The sequence below is a fragment of the Scyliorhinus canicula genome, chromosome 22 (genome assembly GCF_902713615.1).
Source record: "Scyliorhinus canicula chromosome 22, sScyCan1.1, whole genome shotgun sequence".
NCBI lineage: Eukaryota > Metazoa > Chordata > Chondrichthyes > Carcharhiniformes > Scyliorhinidae > Scyliorhinus > Scyliorhinus canicula.
This window is the reverse complement of record NC_052167.1, coordinates 8,522,323-8,542,650: the sequence shown is the minus strand read 5'-3', so window position 1 is coordinate 8,542,650 and position 20,328 is coordinate 8,522,323. Positions and strand designations below refer to the sequence as shown.

At 51.1% G+C, this 20,328-nt stretch overlaps 1 protein-coding gene across 3 annotated transcripts in view; it reads left to right on the top strand.

Annotated features, from left to right (window-relative positions):
• LOC119956109 (glutamate receptor ionotropic, delta-1-like) overlaps window positions 1-18,553 on the top strand; it is a 709,994-nt gene extending 691,441 nt beyond the window's left edge. Inside the window, exons 13-17 of one of the 3 annotated variants that reach the window (XM_038782978.1) lie at window positions 969-1,164; window positions 4,162-4,328; window positions 13,709-13,949; window positions 14,169-14,337; window positions 17,916-18,105. In XM_038782978.1, the coding sequence (XP_038638906.1) occupies window positions 969-1,164; window positions 4,162-4,328; window positions 13,709-13,949; window positions 14,169-14,327 (763 nt within the window). In that variant the 3' untranslated portion in view covers window positions 14,328-14,337; window positions 17,916-18,105. Of the gene's footprint in view, window positions 1-968; window positions 1,165-4,161; window positions 4,329-13,708; window positions 13,950-14,168; window positions 14,357-17,915 lie in introns of all 3 variants that reach the window. The other 2 variants (XM_038782977.1, XM_038782976.1) reach the window with 2 other exon arrangements.
• Window positions 18,554-20,328: the final 1,775 nt, after the last annotated feature.

The following is a 20,328-nucleotide window of genomic DNA, read 5'->3' as shown; positions in this document are numbered from 1 at the left end:
GGGATATTGTCTATTAACTTGTGCGGTTGATTCTCCACAGTGACCTTTCTGCTCCACAGTGACCTTTCTACACTGTCTGTGTCTCTATCTCACAGATATTGGAAATAAGTGGGTGCTTTGCATTAGCAGAATTACAATTCAGGAAGCACTTCACCCACAGCTGTCACATTTAGTTAGGTTCAGTAATACTCATTCAGATGTTAGTTACAAAGAGATTTGTCAGACTAGAGTGTGGTGCTGACTGGTAAAGTTTATATTTCATATTTACAACGCACACAATGAATATCTACAAGTGCAGAAATAAAATACTGAGACAAGTTTCCTAGCTGAAGCCAAGGTTCAGAATGATTTGACAGTTGGATATTCTTTCTTGTCAGTAAGGTGGGAAATGACCCTCTGATGGGTGAACGTTATGCCCCTGGTCTCCCATATCGCCCATGTATCTTCCCCCAGACTCACTTTCATTGATTCACACAGGAAATCGGTTTCTAAAAAGGAGATTTGTTACTGCCTGATGAAAAAGTGCTGCTCAGATGATGTTAAGATCAAGATTAAGAGTGCGAAGTATCTGCTGCTTGTGATTTGACTGTTGTCTGATTTAGATTCAGGGTTGCTGGGCAGTTTGTTTCATTTTTATTTAATCCATATTAATGGGAGGACTGATTAACATTCAGAAGCAGTGAAACTATTAAATTCAGTGAAGGTCACTGGACACCTGGCCTTTGTAAAAGCAGCTGGTGGTTTGTGTGATGTCCCACACAGTTTTCCACGCTTAAAGATGGGGAGGGGGGAGCTGGATTACCTCACCTCTTACAACCCATCTCAGAAAACCTCTGCTTCCACTCTCTGTATCAAAATCCAGATATTGGGCAAGTTATTGATCTGCTCCAACAATGACAGGACTGATTGTTTGTCTGTCTTTAGGCTCCGCTATGCTCGCTTCTCAACCTCCTTTCTTTTACTCCCAGTTCCTTCCAGGATCTGGCGAAGCAGTCTGATTTATCGTACGGCACAGTGAGAGACTCCTCTGTCTATCAGTACTTTCAAACAAAGGGGACAAATCCTTTGGAGCAGGACAGCACGTACGCTGAACTCTGGAGAATGATCAGTAAAAACAGCGGAGCCGACAACTGTGTGTCAGCCACCAACGAAGGCATCGCAAAGGTAAGATTCACTTTGAACAAACACAGTTGTATCCATGCCAACGCCGTCTTCTGTCCTGTTCGCCTGATCAAATCCACTTGCCTCCCGTGGAATACAATTTGTAACACTCCAATTCTTTGTCAAAAAGACCCTTGCCTCACCTTTCTCAGCAGTTGGCTAATGAGCAGAATGGTAACTGTTACGTTGAGAGACTGGAGGGGCTGAACTTTCTCCCCCGCATTGAGCAGGGATGTTCAGTTTCGCTGTTCAAAATACTGAAATGTTTTGATAGAGTCTGAAGGGTTGATGAAAATGAAATGAAAATCGCTTATTGTCACAAGTAGGCTTCAAATGAAGTTACTGTGAAAAGCCCCTAGTCGCCACATTCCGGCGCCTGTTCGGGGAGGCTGGCTGCTGGCCTGCCTTGATCTGGTTATAAAAGCCAGCTATTTAGCCCTGTGCTAAACAGCCATGATTTTTTCAAAACACAGCAAGTTGCTATGATCTGGAATGTGATGCCTGAAAGGGCGGTGGGAGCAGATTCAATAATAACTTTCAAAAGAAAATTGAATACTTGAGGGAAAGTTATTTGCTGGCCATGGGACTGATTGGTCAGCTCTTCCATAGAGCTTCTGATTGGTCAGCTCTTCCATAGAGCCAGTCCTGATTGGTCATCGCTACCATAGAGCCAGCCCTGATTGGTCATCTCTACCACAGAGCCAGTCCTGATTGGTCATCTCTACCATAGAGCCAGCCCTGATTGGTCATCTCTACCACAGAGCCAGTCCTGATTGGTCATCTCTACCATAGAGCCAGTCCTGATTGGCTAGCTCTACCATAGAGCCAGTCCTGATTGGTCATCTCTACCATAGAGCCAGTCCTGATTGGTCAGCTTTTCCATAGAGCCAGTCCTGATTGGTCATCTCTACCATAGAGCCAGTCCTGATTGGTCAGCTCTTCCATAGAGCCAGTCCTGATTGGTCAGCTCTACCATAGAGCCAGTCCTGATTGGTCATCTCTACCATAGAGCCAGTCCTGATTGGTCAGCACTTCCATAGAGCCAGTCCTGATTGGTCAGCTCTACCATCGAGCTAGTACAGGGCACAATGTGCTGAATGGCCTCTGCACTGTGTCATTTTATAAAGTGGAAGAAATGTTAATTCTTTTGTCTGAATATTGATTGACTGCCATTGTTCTCATTCTGCCACACATTCAAACTAAAGTAGAGAACTCATTTCGAGAAACACTCCTCGATTGAGCTGTGTGACTGGCTGTTGGAGGTTGCATGGACAGGCCTAGTGTGGTTCTGCTCGCACACTCTGCTCTTGGGGCCTGTCCTTTCCTCCCCCTCCTCAGTCTTACAGCTGAAATAAAGATCTGGAAAACCTCCACACACAAACTAGACAACCATTTTAATCAATATTGTCATTCCAACAATAAAACAACCTCTTTAGACGTTGCTCCACCATTATCAGATCGTTCCCCTGTGAGATTGATGTTCCAGAAGATGTTAAAATGCATTGGCTCACTGATCACACCAGGTCACCCCAACATATGAATCAGGAACAGGAGGAGGCCATTCGGCCCCTCGAGCCTGCTCTACCATTCAGCCCCACATTCCTACCTACTACCACCCCATAACCTTTCACCCTCAAGCTGCCAAAGTGACATTGTGCTGAATGGGTCAGTAATGCACCAAATGTTCCTGTGATTAATAATCAGGGGCTAATTCTCTGTTACCACGGTGTGAGTCGGCCTTGGCGGCTTCACAATGTCCAGAAACACAAACAGCTGTCCTGAGAGGGGAGGGGAGGAGAAGGGGAGGGGAGGGGATGAGGAGGGAGGGGTGGGAGAGGTGGAGAGGGGGATGGGAGGAGAGAGGAGGGGCAGGGAGGGGAGGAGTGTGCAACCTGGGGGTTGCGCAAGGATCTGGGGGGTGGGGGGATTGTCATGGGAACTGGTTGGGTGTCACAGGGAGACGGAGCTGGAGTGAGCACCCCTTTAACCCCTAGATGCTATCAATGTAATTTTGCACTGCCTGTCGCACATTGCAGAGGGTCAATGCTGATTAATCTTGTTTCCCAGTCTCAGTGGCTCAGTTTTAGGTAACTGGTGTTTTAAAAATATTTACATTTTTTTCCTATTGTACGGGGAAATGGCAATATATTTCAAGTCAGGGTCATCAGTGACTCGGAGGAGAACTTGCAAGTGGTGGTATTCTCTTGTGCCTGCTGCCCTTGTCCGTGTAGATGGCAGAGGTCATGGCTTTGGAAGGTGCTGTTGGAGCCTTGGGGAGCTGCTGTGGTGCATCTTGTAGATGGTACACACAGCTGCCACTGTGCATCGGTGGTGGAAGAAGTGAATGTTTAAGTTTGTGAATGGGGTGCCAATCAAGCAACTGCTTTGTCCTGGGTGGTATTGACCTTCTTGAGTGTTGCTGAAGCTGCACTCATCCAGGCAAGTGGAGAGTATGCCATCACACTCCTGACTTGTGCCTTGTAGATGGTGGACATGCTTTGGGGGGTCAGGAGGTGAGTTACCTGCCATAGGATACCCAGCCTTTGACCTGCCCTGGCAGCCACAGTATTCATGTGGCGGAGTCCAGTTCAGTTTCTGATCAGTGGTAACCCCCAGGGTGTTGATTGTGGGGGAATTCAACGATAGTAATGCCATTGAATGTCATGTGGCGATGGTTAGATCCTCTCTTGTAGTAGATTGGATTGGATTTGTTTATTAGATTTGTTATTGGATGGCCATTGCCTGGCACTTGTGTGGCGTGAATGCAACTTGCCACGTGTCAGCCCAAGCCTGGATATTGTCCAGGTCTTGCTGCATTTGGACATGGACTGCTTCATTATCTGAGGGTCGCGAAGGTCGGCCAGTGTGGGTTGCAAAGGTCGGCCGGGTTGGGTCCTGAAGGTTGGCCGGTTGGTATTAATGTGTCCTTGGAAAAAAAGTTTGAAAACACTGGTGTAGACATTCTGCTCCAAATTGATCCAGTCATTTCTGTGCCTGCAGATAAAAACAGGAACATATGCTTTCCTGTGGGATATGGCAGTGGTGGAATACTCGGCATTAACAGACGATGACTGCACTCTGACAGTGGTTGGTAATAGTATCAGCAGCAAAGGATATGGTATTGCCCTGCAGCACGGAAGTCCCTACAGAGACCTCTTCTCCCAGCGGTAGGAGCTGACTTCACTTCTCCACATTGGTTTATCTTGAGCTCTGAAATTTCTCAGTACAGCGCGGGACTGTCAGAGTGAGTTGGTGATTCTCTTTACTGTGTGTCATTTTTCTCTCATGGTCAGCTGTGAATGGACTGAAATGGACTTGGGGTGCGCTCACCCAGCAGGTAAAATGGCTCAGGTTACCTAGCATCATACAATCCAATTTCAGAGCACAGAAAGAGGCCATTTGGCCCATTCTCCCTGTGCACACTCTCTGAAAGAGTTATTCAATTAGTCTCCCTCCACTTGCTCTTCCCCAGAACATTATCATTTTGTCCTCTTCAAGTATTTATCCAACTCCTTTTTGAAATGATGTGGAGATGCCAGCGTTGGACTGGGGTGAGCACAGTAAGGTCTTACAACACCAGGTTAAAGTCATAGAACATAGAACTGTACAGCATAGTACAGACCCTTCGGCCCACGATGTTGTGCCAAACAAGTCTGAAACTAAGATCATATCAACCTACTCCCAATCATTCTAGTGCACTCCGTTGCCTATCCAATAACCGCTTGAAAGTTCCTAAAGTGTCCGACTCCACTACCATAGCTGGGAGTGCGTTCCATGCCCCAACCACTCTCTGAGTAAAGAACCTACCCCTGACACCCCTCCTATAGCTTCCACTATGAACCTTATAGTTATGTCCCCTTGTAACAGCTACATCCACCCGAGGAAAAAGTCGCTGAACGTCCACTCTATCTATCCCTCCCACCATCTTATACACCTCAATTGTCACCTCTCATCCTCCTTCACTCCAATGAGAAAAGCCCCAGCTCCCTCAACCTTTCCTAATAAGACCTACCCTCCAATCCAGGCAGCATCCTGGTAAATCTCCTTTGCACCCTTTGCAATGCTTCCACATCCTTCCTGTAATGAGATGACCAGAACTGCACACAATACTCCAGATGTGGTCTAACCAAGGTCTTGTACAGTTGCAGCATAACCTCACGGCTCTTAAACTCAATCCCCCTGTTAATAAATGCGAACACCCTATAGGCTTTCTTCACGGCTCTATCAACTTGGGTGGCAACTTTCAAAGATCTATGGACATGAACTCTGAGATCTCTCTGCTCCTCCACATTCTTCAGAACCCTGCCATTAACCCTGTAATCCCCATTCAAATTTGTCCTACCAAAATGAATCACCTCGCACTTATCAGGGTTGAACTCCATCTGCCATTTTTCAGCCCAGCTCTGCATCCTATCAAGGTCTCTCTGCAGCCTACAACAGCCCTCCACCTCATCCACTACTCCACCAATCTTGGTGTCATCAGCAAATTTACTAACCCAACCTTCAACTCCATCATCCAAGTCATTGATAAAAATCAGAGATCCTACAGGCTTGTTTCAAATCACTAGCTTTCGAAGCACTGTTCCTTCCTCAGGTGAATGAACAGGTGGGTTCCACAAACATATATATAGACAAAGTCAAAGATGCAATACGATACTTTGAATGCGAGTCTTTGCAAGTAATTAAGTCTTTACAGGTCTAGATGGAGCAACTGGAGAGAGGGATAGTCACAGGTTAAAGTGGTGTGAATTGTCTCAAGCCAGGACAGTTGTAGGATTTTGCAAGCCAAGTTCCACAAATATGAGTGCGGCCTCAACCGGGACTTTGGATCGATAGAACAAAGAACAAAGAAAATTACAGCACAGGAACAGGCCCTTCGGCCCTCCCAGCCTGCGCCGATCCAGATCTTTATCTAAACCTGTCTCCTATTTTCCAAGGTCTACCTCCCTCTGTTCCCGCCAATTCATATACTTGTCTAGATGCTTCTTAAATGATGCTATCATGCCCGCCTCCACCACCTCCGCTGGTAAAGCGTTCCAGGCACCCACCACCCTCTGCGTAAAAAACTTTCCACGCACATCTCCCTTAAACTTTCCCCCTCTCACCTTGAAATCGTGACCCCTTCTAACTGACACCCCCACTCTTGGGAAAAGCTTGTTGCTGTCCACCCTGTCCATACCTCTCATAATTTTGTAGACTTCAATCAGGTCCCCCCTCAACCTCCGTCTTTCCAACAAAAACAATCCTAATCTACTCAACCTTTCTTCATAGCTAGCACCCTCCATACCAGGCAACATCCTGGTGAACCTCCTCTACACCCTCTCCAAGGCATCCACATCCTTCTGGTAATGTGCCGACCAGAACTGCACGCAGTATTCCAAATGTGGCCGAACCAAAGTCCTATACAACTGTAACATGACCTGCCAACTCTTGTACTCAATACCCCGTCCGATGAAGGCAAGCATGCTATATGCCTTCTTGACCACTCTATCAACCTGCGTTGCCACCTTCAGGGTACAATGGACCTGAACTCCCAGATCTCTCTACACATCAATTTTCCCCAAGACCCTTCCATTGACCATATAGTCCGCTCTTGAATTGAATCTTCCAAAATGCATCACCTCGCATTTGCCTGGATTGAACTCTATCTGCCATTTCTCTGCCCAACTCTCCAATCTATCTATATTTTGTTGTATTCTCTGACAGTCCTCCTCGCTATCTGCAACTCCACCAATCTTAGTATCAGCTGCAAACTTGCTAATCAGACCACCTATACCTTCCTCCAGGTCATTTATGTAGATCACGAACAACAGTGGTTCGAGCACGGATCCTTGAGGAACACCACTAGTCACGCTTCTCCATTTTGAGACACTCCCTTCCACCACTACTCTCTGTCTCTTGTTGCCCAGCCAGTTCCTTATCCATCTAGCTAGTACACCCTGAACCCCATACGACTTCACTTTTTCCATTAACCTGCCATGGGAAACCTTATCAAACGCCTTACTAAAGTCTATGTATACGACATCTACAGCCCTTCCCTCATCAATTAACTTTGTCACTTCCTCAAAGAATTCTATTAGGTTTGTAAGACATGACCTTCCCTGCACAAAACCACGTTGCCTATCACTGATAAGTCTATTTTCTCCCAGATGTGAATAGATCCTATCCCTCAGTATCTTCTCCAATAGTTTGCCTACCACTGACGTCAAGCTCACAGGTCTATAATTCCCTGGATTATCCCTGCTACCCTTCTTAAACAAAGGGACAACATTAGCAATTCTCCAGTCCTCCGGGACCTCACCCGTGCTCAAGGATGCTGCAAAGATATCTGTTAAGGCCCCAGCTATTTCGACCCTCACTTCCCTCAGTAACCTGGGATAGATCCCATCCGGTCCTGGGGACTTGGCCACCTTAATTTCTTTTAGAATACCCAAAACTTCTCACTTCCGTATGACAACTTGACCAAGAGTATTTAAACATCCATCCCTAGCCTCAACATCCATCTTGTCCCTCTCCTTTGTGAATACCGATGCAAAGTACTCATTAAGAATCTCACCCATTTCCTCTGAGTCCACGCATAAATTTCCTCTTTTGTCTTTAAGTGGGCCAATCCTTTCTCTAGTTACCCTCTTGCTCCTTACATACGAATAAAATGCTTTGGGATATTCCTTAACCCTGTTAGCCAAATATATTTCATGACCCCTTTTAGCCCTCTTTATTGCACGTTTGAGATTCGTCCTACTTTCCCGATATTCCTCCAAAGCTTCATCAGTTTTGAGTTGCCTCGATCCTATGTATGCTTCCTTTTTCATCTTAGCTAGTCTCACTATTTCACCCGTCATCCATGGTTCCCTAATCTTGCCATTTCTATCTTTCATTTTCACAGGAACATGTCTGTCCTGCACTCTAATCAACCTTTCCTTAAAAGACTTCCACATTTCAAATGTGGATTTACCCTTAAACAGCTGCTTCCAATCCACATTCCCTAGCTCCTACCGAATTTTGTTATACTCTGCATTTCCCCAATTTAGTACTCTTCCTTTCGGACCCCTCTTGTCCTTGTCCATGAGTATTCTAAATCTTACGGAATTGTGATCGCTATTCCCAAAGTAATCACCGACTGAAACATCAACCACCTGGCCGGAATCATTCCCCAATACCAGGTCCAGTATGGCCCCTTACCGAGTTGGACTATTTACATACTGCTCTAAAAAAACTCTCCTGGATGCTCCTTACAAACTCTGCTCCATCTACGCCTCCAACACTACACGAATCCCATTCAATGTTGGGGAAGTTAAAATCTCCCATCACAACCACCCTATTGCTCCTATATTTTTCTATAATCTGTCTGCATATTTGTACCTCTACTTCATGCTCGCTTTTGGGAGGCCTGTAGTAAAGTCCCAACAATGTTACTGCACCCTTCCTATTTCTCAGCTCCACCCATATTGCCTCAGTGCTCGAATCCTCCATCGTGCCCTCCTTAATCACAGCTGTGATATCATCTCTGACGAGTAATGGAACTCCTCCACCCCTTCTACCTCCCTCTCTATCCATCCTGAAGCATCTATACCCTGGGATATTCATATGCCAGTCCTGCCCTTCCCTCAACCAAGTCTCAGCAATACCAATAGCATCATATTCCCAGGTACTGATCCAAGCCCTAAATTCATCTGCCTTACCTGCTACACTTCTCGCATTAAAACAAATGCACCTCAGACCACCTTTGCGTTCATCATCTCTTCCCTGTCTACTCTTCCCCTTAGTCACATTGCGTTTATTGTCTCATACCTTACTGGCTTTAGTTGCTGCTTCTTTACTGACCTCTAACTTCCTAATCTGGTTCCCATCCCCCTGCCACATTAGTTTAAAACCTCTCCAACAGTGTTAGCAAAAGCACCCCCTAGGACATTGGTTCCAGTCCTGCCCAGCTGTAGACCATCCGGTTTGTAATGGACCCACCACCCCAGAACCGGTTCCAATGTCCCAAAAATCTGAACCCCTCCCTCCTGCACCATCTCTCAAGCCACGTATTCATTCTGACTATTCTTGAATTTCTACTCTGACTGTCCCGTGGCACTGGTAGCAATCCTGAGATTACTACCTTTGAGGTCCTGCTTTTTAACTTATCTCCTAACTCCCTAAATTCTGATTGTAGGACCTGATCCCTTTTTTTACCTATATCGTTGGTGCCTATATGCACCATGACAACTGGCTGTTCCTCCCCCTTCAGTATGTCCTGCAGCCGATCGGAGACATCCCTGACCCGAGCACCCGGGAGGCAACATACCATTCGGGAGTCTCGTTTTTGACCACAGAAAAGCCTGTCTACTCCCCTTACAATTGAATCCCCTATGACTATAGCCCTGCCAGTCTTTTTCCCGCCCTTCTGTGCAGCAGAGCTAGCCATGGTGCCATGAGCCTGGCTACTACTGCCTTCCCCTGGTGAGTCATCTCCCCCAACAGTATCCAAAACGGTATACCTGTTTTGGAGGGAGATGACCGCAGGGGACACCTGCACTGCCTTCCTGCTCTTTCTCTGCCTTTTGGTCACCCATTCCCTGTCTCTGTCACCAATCCTAAGCTGCGGTGTAACAGGAGCTGCAGCTGGACACACGTTCTGCACATGAAGAAGTCAGGGGCATCGGCCACGTCCCTGAACTCCCACATTGAGCACGAGGAGCATATCACGGGTCTGGGATCTCCTGCCATTTTTACCCTTTACCTTAACTGATAATGAATATAGTATCAAATAATTAATAAGTGACAACAGCCCCTTCAGAAACCACCTTCAAATTAGGATGACCGCACTGCACGTACGCAAATCTCCCCGGAACAGCCAATCAGTAGCTCCGCTCTGCTGCCCTCTGCTGGATGCTTGCTTGCACTCGAACTCCTCGGGTCTCTTTCGCAGGCACTTCTTCAAATTAGGCTGACCGCACTGCACGTATGCAAATCTCCCCGGAACAGCCAATCAGTAGCTCCGCTCTGCTGCCCTCTGCTGGATGCATTTCATTCATCCCCCACCATCTAGCCTGGGATTGCGAAATCCTACCAACTGTCCTGGCTTCAGACAATTCACACCTCTTTAACCTGGGATTATCCCTCTCTCCTGTTGCTCTATCTAGACCTGTAAAGACTTAATGACCTGTTTTGTAAAGATTTGTATCCAAAGTATCGTCTTGCATCTTTGACTTTGTCTATATATATGTTTCTGGAACCTACCTCTTCATTCACCTGAGGAAGGAGCAGTGCTCCGAAAGCTAGTGATTCGAAACAAACCTGTTGGACTTTAACCTGGTTTTGTACAACTTCTTACTGTCCTTTTTGAAAGTTGGAATTCAATCCGCTTCCCACCGCCCCTTTTCGGCGGCGCACTTGCTGTGAATCACCTTAAAACTGCGTCATCCAATAAACCATCCTTCTACCAATAAAATCCGATTCTCCTTATTTACTCTGTAAAAACAGTTCCCAGTTTTGATCATCGCTGGCATCTTACCTCTGACCTTTCTCTGCTGTCAGGGGAACGTGGCCACCGTGTAGCTCCAGAGATTGACCTGCGGAGTTTTGAGTTACTCCACTCGGCAGTTGTCCTCGGCGGTGCCCAGAGCAGGAGGATCTCTGTCCTGGGTATTGGGCCCAAGTGAGGTGATTGGAACCCAACTGCAATTTTAACTCTGGGATTTGAGCAGGACGGGCAGTGTGTTTCGCCGGTCCAAACTGGAAAGGAGAAAGGATCGGGGACATGATGGACCTCGGGCTTAAGCTCAACTTTATTTTTTGGTGCCCTGCAGGGGCAGGATAGGAAAGCATTGCTCTACCCTGCCCCTCTCCTTGATATTTCCTGCCTGCCGATCGTGAGGATCCCCATGTGTCAGGAGCCAATTGCAAAGTTTGCCTGGTCTCGATGGATACTTTACAGTGGATTCCTCCAGTCCCTGTAACTCTCCCGTTGGGAATCGGCCAACCAGACTGGGTTATCAAAGCACTCTGTGCCTCAGCATATCCCTCCATCACTTCACATGGGTTTATTCAGCCTCTCAGTAAATGTATCCAAACTATTTTCCTTAACCACTCCCTGTGAAGGTTCACATTTCACCACTCACTGGACAGAAAGGTTTTCCCTGATTCCCGATCGGATTTACCAGTTAACTCTCTTATATTTATCGCCCCGCGTTCTGCAAGTGAAAATACCACACCAAGTTGGCTTTATCAAACCCTTGGATCGTTTTAAAGGCCTTTAACAAGTCACTCCTCACTGTGCCTTTTACAGAAAAGAGCTCCCGCATGTTCAATCTTTCCTGATTGGTGGTCTGAGCTGTGCTGTCATTCTTGTGTGTTGATATAATTTGCATTTTCCTCAATATCTCGGTATTGAGTTGAAATGCGGAGAACGGAAGCACAGAACACTCCGTGTGGTCTCGGGGGGGCAACTCTGGTGTGTTGGGCAGTCAGAGAGGGAATCTGGGGACAATCATTTTGAAAGCAAATGTCAATGTGATTTGTGGAAGAGTGTGGAAGGGAGGGATGATGTCACTGTGAAACTTATTTAAGCAATAAATTTCCTCTGAGCATGATGGAAATGTATTCACTAGGGGCTGGTTTAGCACAGGGATTTAATCGCTGGCTTTGAAAGCAGACCAAGGCAGGCCAGCAGCACGGTTCGATTCCCGTACCAGCCTCCCCGAACAGGCGCCGGAATGTGGCGACTAGGGGCTTTTCACAGTAACTTCATTGAAGCCTACTTAAGCCTACAATAAGCAATTTTCATTTCATTTTCATTTCTCTTCTGTACCAGCACAGAATGGGGATCCTTGGGACAAACCTTTGAACAGCATGGTGGGGATATTCTGCACAAACATTCTGTCACTCTGGGATCGATACACAAGGCGGATCAGTCTCCCTGGGATCGATACACGAGGTGGGCACGTGCCCCTGTTGGGTGAGGGTAATTTCTGAGCAGTGCCAGGGTCAGTTTCGGTGGTGTCCCTGGTGGATGTGCTGGGGGTTGCATGGAGCTGGATTTTTTTTGGGGGGGGTGTTGGGGGGTTTCCTGCTGTCCGTGGTGGGGGGTGTTCATAGTTTGGGGGGGGGGGGTGGTGATATCAGAAGCTCCATGTCCATCTGTGATATGGTACGAATTAAGTAATGGCATGATGGGAAGACTGGTCAAAATGTTTGATACAATGTAAGAAAAGCTGCCCTAACCATTTCAGACTGTAAGACTGATGAGGCCAACTCTGCATAACTTGAAATCTGAATAAGATCAGAGAAGGTCAAGTCATTCCAAAATACCGGACCTCAGCAACTCCTGATAAAACTAACTCGTCATAACCCAGGGCCGTAGGAATAAAACAAGATAAGTTCAGGAAGAAATAAGTCTCCTCCGACCTTTCAATGTTCCCTCCAAGGACAAGATAATGGTATGAGTGATGCGACAAAAAAGGTCTGTTTTATGACATTGCTTCCGTTTCTATTCACGATCGAATTCCTGACTAAACTGTCGTCACGCAATCTTGATAATGCTAATGTATAAATATTGAGCTGATTCTCTGTGAAAGCGCGGACTTGAGTAGGAATCAGCAGACACACTCCCTGCTCTCCGACCTCCACTTTCAGCCATAGACTGCAGTCTGTTTGTAAATAAAGTCTTGTTATGTTTTCTTAACGAGCGTTGTTGAATCTTTCTACCACAGTCCAGAAGCGGGAAAAATATTGACTTAACACATCAGGCGTTCCGTGTTGATGGTGGGTGGTCAGGGGTTCGGTTTCCATGGGGGTGGGGAGGCAGGGATTCCGTGTCGTTGCGGGTGGGGGGGGGTGTCAGGGTTTCGGTGTCGATGCGGGGGGGGGGGGGGGGGTAGGGAGTCTGTGACCATGACAGGCTCAGTGCCCCCCCCCCCCACCACGATGCCGGGGGACCCACCCCTTACTTTTGAGATTAAGTCTCAAAAAGCACGTTGGCAAAGACAGAAGTGCACATTTTCCCGTCTGAGTTAACACTTAGCCAAAGGAAATGAGGACATTCTATCAATTAATTTGCCGAACTGTTTACTCTGTGACAAGTTCAAATCACAAAAGGCAGGTGTTTATCAATGAGGGAATCTGGCTGAACTTTCTCCTTAACCTTCCTGTAGTAACTTGAGAATGCAAAGTCGGGAGTCAAATGGGTTGTTCAAAAGAGGAAGTTGTTTGTATGAATAAATAACAAAGTTTAACAATAGCAGTAACTCTGCAGAGTGGCAGGGACAGTAATAAATGTGAAAACAGGAGCTGCGGTAAAACAACTCTTGTTTTCAGGTCACCCCCTTCCAGACTGAAAATCCACTCAAAGCTCGCACACACTCAACAGACACCAGTAAAACAATTATGTCGGAGAAAGGCTTATAGGAACACTCTGTAACACTTAGTAATTGTAAAATATACAGGGCTCCAAGATACACATATCCATTTCTGTCAGACTGTTAGACTGTTGCTAATCGTTCTTGTGCATTGTTAAACAATGGGAGTTCTCCTATCTCTATAACCCCTCTTCTACTGCTCTCAGGATCCTAGAAATGCAGGATAGTGGGGACCTGGATGTGTTCAAGCAGAAGTGGTGGCCAAAGATGGGTCGATGTAACCTGAAGAGTCACGCCAATGGGCAGCCAGATGGAAGGGCGCTGAAGCTTCAGAGCTTTGCTGGTGTATTTTGTATCCTTGCTGCTGGACTGCTGCTCGCCTGCTTGGTGGCAGCGTTGGAAATCTGGTGGAACAGCAATCGATGTCAACAAGAAACACCGAAGGAGGTAAGGCTGAGTGAAGGGGCCTCCAGCAAGCTAGCCTGTGCTGTGGGGGTGAAAGCTGTGTGTGTCTGTGGTGAAAGGGGTCTCCGTCTACAGCCCATCACAATCGCGGGTCCCACGTTGAGCTCATGATTTGTGCATTTCTGGCATGTTTGATCCACAAACTTCTCAAGTCAAAAGCAGATAGAGGAGCTGATGTTTAAATCACTCCCTCCTTCCCAGGAACCACCTATTATCGGGGCGGAGAGGTCAGGGGGAATGGAGAGGCACAGGTCCAGCCATCTTTGTATTGGTTTGGGAGGTCGGGGCTTGCCTCTTGGAACAGAGCTGGGCTCACACCTGCCTGAGTGTCCAGTCTTTGCAGCAAGGCACAGCCCTTAGTCTGGGCATGGTAAGAATCAACCAATAAGGTAAGGGCCATAAGACAATCCCTCCCCTCCCTCTCCCTCTTGCTCACCTTGCTTTCCCTCTGCCTCATCCCCTCCCTTCCCTCAATCTCCCCCTCACCCATTCCTCTCCGCCCCCATTCCTCCCATCCCCATCTCCCCTACCCTCTCCCTCCCCCACTCACCTCTCCCCCTTCCCCCTCATCTCAACCCTCTCTCCCCCTCATCTCAATCCTGCCTCCCCTCTCTCTCTCCCTCATCTTAACCCTCCCTCCACTCTCCCCCTCTGGCTCCCACTCCCCCCTCCCCTGTCTCACCCCCCTTCCCCTCCCTCTTACCCCCACCTCTCTCTGCCCATCCCACCCCTCACCCTCCCAATCTCACCTCCATTCACCCTCCACCCTTTTCCCACCCTCACCCTACCACTGCCTCCCTTCCTCCTCATCTCAACCCTCCCTCCCCTCTCTCTCCCTCCGACTCCCACTCCCCCCTCCCCTCTCTGCCCTCCCTCCCCCCCCCATCTCTCTCCCCTCCCCCCATCTCTCTCCCCTCCCCCTCCCTCATCCCACTCTCCCTACCCTTCTCTGCTCGTCCCACCCCTCACCCTCCCAATCCCACCTCCATTCACCCTCCCAATCCCACCTACATTCACCCTCCACCCTTTTCCCACCCTCACCCTACCTCTCTCCCTTCCACTTCCCCTCCCTCAACTGCCTCTCTCCCAAACCCCTCCCTCTCCCACCTATCCTTTCTCCCCTCTCTTCCTCTCCCCACTTTCCCCTCCATCCCCTTGCACTTTGCTCCCCCCTCTCGCCCTCCCCTCCTTCACTCCCCTCCCTCTCCTCTCCCTCACTCCCCTCCCTCACTCCCCTCCCTCCCCTCACTCCCTTCCCATCCCCTTCCCTCTACTCCCCTCATTTACTCCTCCCCTGCCTCCACCCAGCCCCCAGTTCTATCTGTAGCGGGTGATGTCGCCATTTGACCCTCCTCACTGTCCAATCACGCGGACGCTCCGAATTAGCCTAATTTCTCTCTCTGCCATTTTAAATTATGACAATACAAATGGAAATGAACTTTCCATCGAGCTGCCTGAGTAACATCGCCAATTATTGTTGATTGTTAAACTGCTGGTCTGCATGATGCCACCTTCCAGCCCAGTCTAACTCCAGGGACACAATTACTAGCAACAGAATATTTGAAAAATAGTTTTTTGTTGGAGATTGTTTTCGATTTTGACCCAGGAACAGGGAAGGACATTTTACAGGAAATCAGATATTCAGACTACACCCCAACCACACTCTGCCCACCCTCACTGCCCACCCTCGATAACTCCCTCCCCATCCTCCCCTCCCCACCCTCTCCCCTCCTTCTCCCCTCCCTCACTCCCCTCCCTCACTCCCCTCCCTCACTCCCCATTCCTCACTCCCCATTCCTCACTCCCCATTCCTCACTCCCCATTCCTCACACCCCTCCCTCACTCCCCTCCCCACCCTCTCCCCTCCCTCTCCTCTCCCTCACTCTCCTCCCTCACTCCCCTCCCTCCCCCTCCCTCACTCCCCTCCCCCCCTCTCCTCTCCCTCACTCCCCTCCCTCACTCCCCATCCTCACTCCCCATTTCTCACTCCCCATTCCTCACTCCCCATTCCTCACTCCCCATTCCTCACACCCCTCCCTCACTCCCCTCCCCACCCTCTCCCCTCCCTCACTCCCCTCCCTCACTCCCCATTCCTCACACCCCCCTCCCTCACACCCCCCTCCCTCACTCCCCTCCCCACCCTCTCCCCTCCCTCTCCTCTCCCTCACTCCCCTCCCTCACTCCCCTCCCTTCCCCTGCCTCACTCCCCTCCCTCCCCCTCCCTCACTCCCCTCCCTCCCCCTCCTTCACTCCCCTCCCTCTCCTCTCCCTCACTCCCCTCCCTCACTCCCCTCCCTCCCTCACTCCCCTCCCACCCCCTCCTTCACTCCCCTCCCTCTCCTCTCCCTCACTCCCCATCCTCACTCCCCATTCCTCACTCCCCATCCTCACTCCCCATTCCTCACCCCATTCCTCACTCCCCATTCCTCACTCCCCACCCTCTCCCCTCCCTCTCCTCTCCCTCACTCCCCACCCTCTCCCCTCCTCTCCTCTCCTTCACTCCCCTCTCTCACTCCCCATCCTCACTCCCCATTCCTCACTCCCCATTCCTCACTCCCTATTCCTCACTCCCTATTCCTCACTCCCCATCCTCACTCCCCTCCCTCCCCCTCCCTCACTCCCCTCCCCCTCCCTCACTCCCCTCACTCTCCTCTCCCTCACTCCCCTCCCTCACTCCCCATCCTCACTCCCCATTCCTCACTCCCCATTCCTCACTCCCCTCCCTCACTCCCCATTCCTCACTCCCCACCCTCTCCCCTCCCTCTCCTCTCCCTCACTCCCCTCCCTCACTCCCCATCCACACGCCCCATTCCTCACTCCCCATTCCTCACTCCCCTCCCCACTCCCCATTCCTCACTCCACTCCCTCACTCCCCTCCCTCCCCCTCCCTCACTCCCCTCCCTCTCCTCCATCACTCCCCATTCCTCACTCCCCATTCCTCACTCCCCTCCCTCTATAACTCCCTCCCCACCCTCTCTCCCCCCTGTCCCCACCCTCTCCCGTCCCCACCCTCTCTCCGCCCTCCCCACTCTCGCTCTCCTCCCCACCCCCCTCCTCCCCTCCCCGCTTTCCTCCCCTCACCACCCTCTCTCCCCCTCCCCACCCCCTCCCCCTCCCCACTCTCCCCCCTCCCCAACCCTCTCTCCTCCCATCCCCACCCTCTCTCCCCCCACCCTCTCCCCTCCCCACTTTCCCCCTCCCCACCCTTTCTCCCCCTCCCCACTCTCCCTCCGCCCCCACCCTCTCTCCCCCCTTCCCCACTCTCCCCCCCTGTCCCCACCTTCTCTCCCCCCACCCTCTCCCCGTCCCCACCCTCTCTCCGCCCTCCCTCCCCACTCTCTCTCTCCTCCCCACCCCCTCCTCCCCTCCCCACTTTCCTCCCCTCACCACCCTCTCTCCCCCTCCCCCCCCCCTCACCCCTCCCCAACCCTCTCTCCTCCCATCCCCACCCTCTCTCCCCCACCCTCTCCCCCTCCCCACTTTCCCCCTCACCACCCTCTCTCCTCCTCCCCACCCTTTCTCCCCCCTCCCCACTCTCCCTCCGCCCCCACCCTCTCTCCCCCCCTCCCCCTCTCCTCCCGTCCCCACCCTCTCTCCCCCCACCCTCTCCCCCTCCCCACTTTCCTCCCCTCACCACCCTCTCTCCCCCTCCCCCCCTCCCCACTCTCCCCCCTCCCCAACCCTCTCTCCTCCCGTCCCCACCCTCTCTCCCCCCACCCTCTCCCCCTCCCCACTTTCCCCCTCCCCACCCTTTCTCCCCCCCTCCCCACTCTCCCTCCGCCCCCACCCTCTCTCTCCCCCCTCCCCACTCTCCCCCCTCCCCAACCCTCTCTCCTCCCGTCCCCACCCTCTCTTCCCCCCCCACCCTCTCCCCCTCCCCACTTTCCCCCTCCCCACCCTCCCTCTCCCCCTCTCCCTCCCCAGTCTAATGCGGTGTTTCTTGTCTAGGATAAGGAGGTGAATCTGGAGCAGGTACATCGGCGGATGAACAGTCTAATGGATGACGACATGGTGCATAAGCAGATCTCAGCCGCTTCCATTGAGATCTCAGCCCTGGATCTAGGCAGCATGCAGAGCAGTCAGGGTATGGAGCCTGTGCGAGATTACCACAACACCCAGATCTCAGTCAGCACTTTCTTACCCGAACAGACTCATGGCCCCAGCCGGAAGCTGCCCTCTTTGGGCAGCACTAACCTGTCGCTGCCTCTCAGCAGCTCAGCCACTCTGCCGTCGATACAGTGCAAACATCGCTCGCCAAATGGAGGACTCTTCCGTCAAAGCCCACTCAAAACTCCCATCCCCATGTCATTCCAGCCTGCGTCCGGCCCCGGGGGGCTTCAAGAAGCCATGGTGCCCTCCCACGGGACCTCCATATAATTTCAAACGCCGCATGGCAACATTTTTAATATAAAAAATTTACAAAAAAATCTAGCATTTTCATGTAAATACTTGTAAATAATTCAAGAATGAAGTGGGGTAAAGTGTATTTTGAATATTCTCAATTTTTGAAGTCAGTAGATGATTGTATGAATGGCTTTGTAAATTCTGTTCTATACAAATAAAGAGCAAATTACTTGTGATCGTTATTGGATGTCTGTGGGAGCACGTTTATTGATCTGAGAATTAAATTGTTTTCTGATTTCGAACGTTTCTCACAGTTGTCCCTCGGACTGCAATCATTTTAATCCTTTCCTTAAACTGATACCATTTCTTTCAATGTTCCCTCCCGCTCCTCACCCACTGTGTCCACACACACACACACACACACACTGCCACCTGCCCCTCACCCACTGTGTCCACACACACTGCCACCTGCTCCTCACCCACTGTGTCACACACACACACACACACACTGCCCCCTGCCCCTCACCCACTGTGTCCACACACACTGCCCCCTGCTCCTCACCCACTGTGTCCACACACACACACACACACACAGCCCCCTGCTCCTCACCCACTGTGTCCACACACACACACACTGCCCCCTGCCCCTCACCCACTGTGTCCACACACACACACACACACTGCCCTCCTGCCCCTCACCCACTGTGTCCACACACACACACACACACACAGCCCCCTGCTCCTCACCCACTGTGTCCACACACACACACTGCCCTCCTGCTCCTCACCCACTGTGTCCACACACACACACACACTGCCCTCCTGCCCCTCACCCACTGTGTCCACACACACACACTGCCCTCCTGCTCCTCACCCACTGTGTCCACACACACACACACACACACACTGCCCCCTGCTCCTCACCCACTGTGTCCACACACACACACTGCCCCCTGCCCCTCACCCACTGTGTCCACACACACACACACACACTGCCCCCTGCCCCTCACCCACTGTGTCCACACACACACTGCCCCCTGCTCCTCACCCACTGTGTCCACACTCACACACACACTGCCCCCTGCTCCTCACCCACTGTGTCCACACTCACACACACACACACACACTGCCCCCTGCTCCTCACCCACTGTGTCCACACACACACACACACACACTGCCCCCTGCCCCTCACCCACTGTGTCCACACTCACACACACACTGCCCCCTGCTCCTCACCCACTGTGTCCACACACACACACACACACTGCCCCCTGCTCCTCACCCACTGTGTCCACACACACACTGCCCTCCTGCTCCTCACCCACTGTGTCCACACACACACTGCCCCCTGCCCCTCACCCACGGTGTCCACACACACACACACACACACTGCCCCCTGCTCCTCACCCACTGTGTCCACACACACACACACACACACTGCCCCCTGCTCCTCACCCACTGTGTCCACACACACACACACACTGCCCCCTGCCCCTCACCCACTGTGTCCACACACACACACACACTGCCCCCTGCCCCTCACCCACTGTGTCCACACACACACACTGCCCTCCTGCCCCTCACCCACGGTGTCCACACACACACACACACACACTGCCCCCTGCCCCTCACCCACTGTGTCCACACACACACACTGCCCCCTGCCCCTCACCCACTGTGTCCACACACACACACACACACTGCCCCCTGCTCCTCACCCACTGTGTCCACACTCACACACACACTGCCCTCCTGCTCCTCACCCACTGTGTCCACACACACACACACACACTGCCCTCCCGCTCCTCACCCACTGTGTCCACACACACACACTGCCCCCTGCCCCTCACCCACTGTGTCCACACACACACACACTGCCCCCTGCCCCTCACCCACTGTGTCCACACACACACACACTGCCCCCTGCCCCTCACCCACTGTGTCCACACACACACACACACTGCCCCCTGCCCCTCACCCACTGTGTCCACACTCACACACACACTGCCCCCTGTTC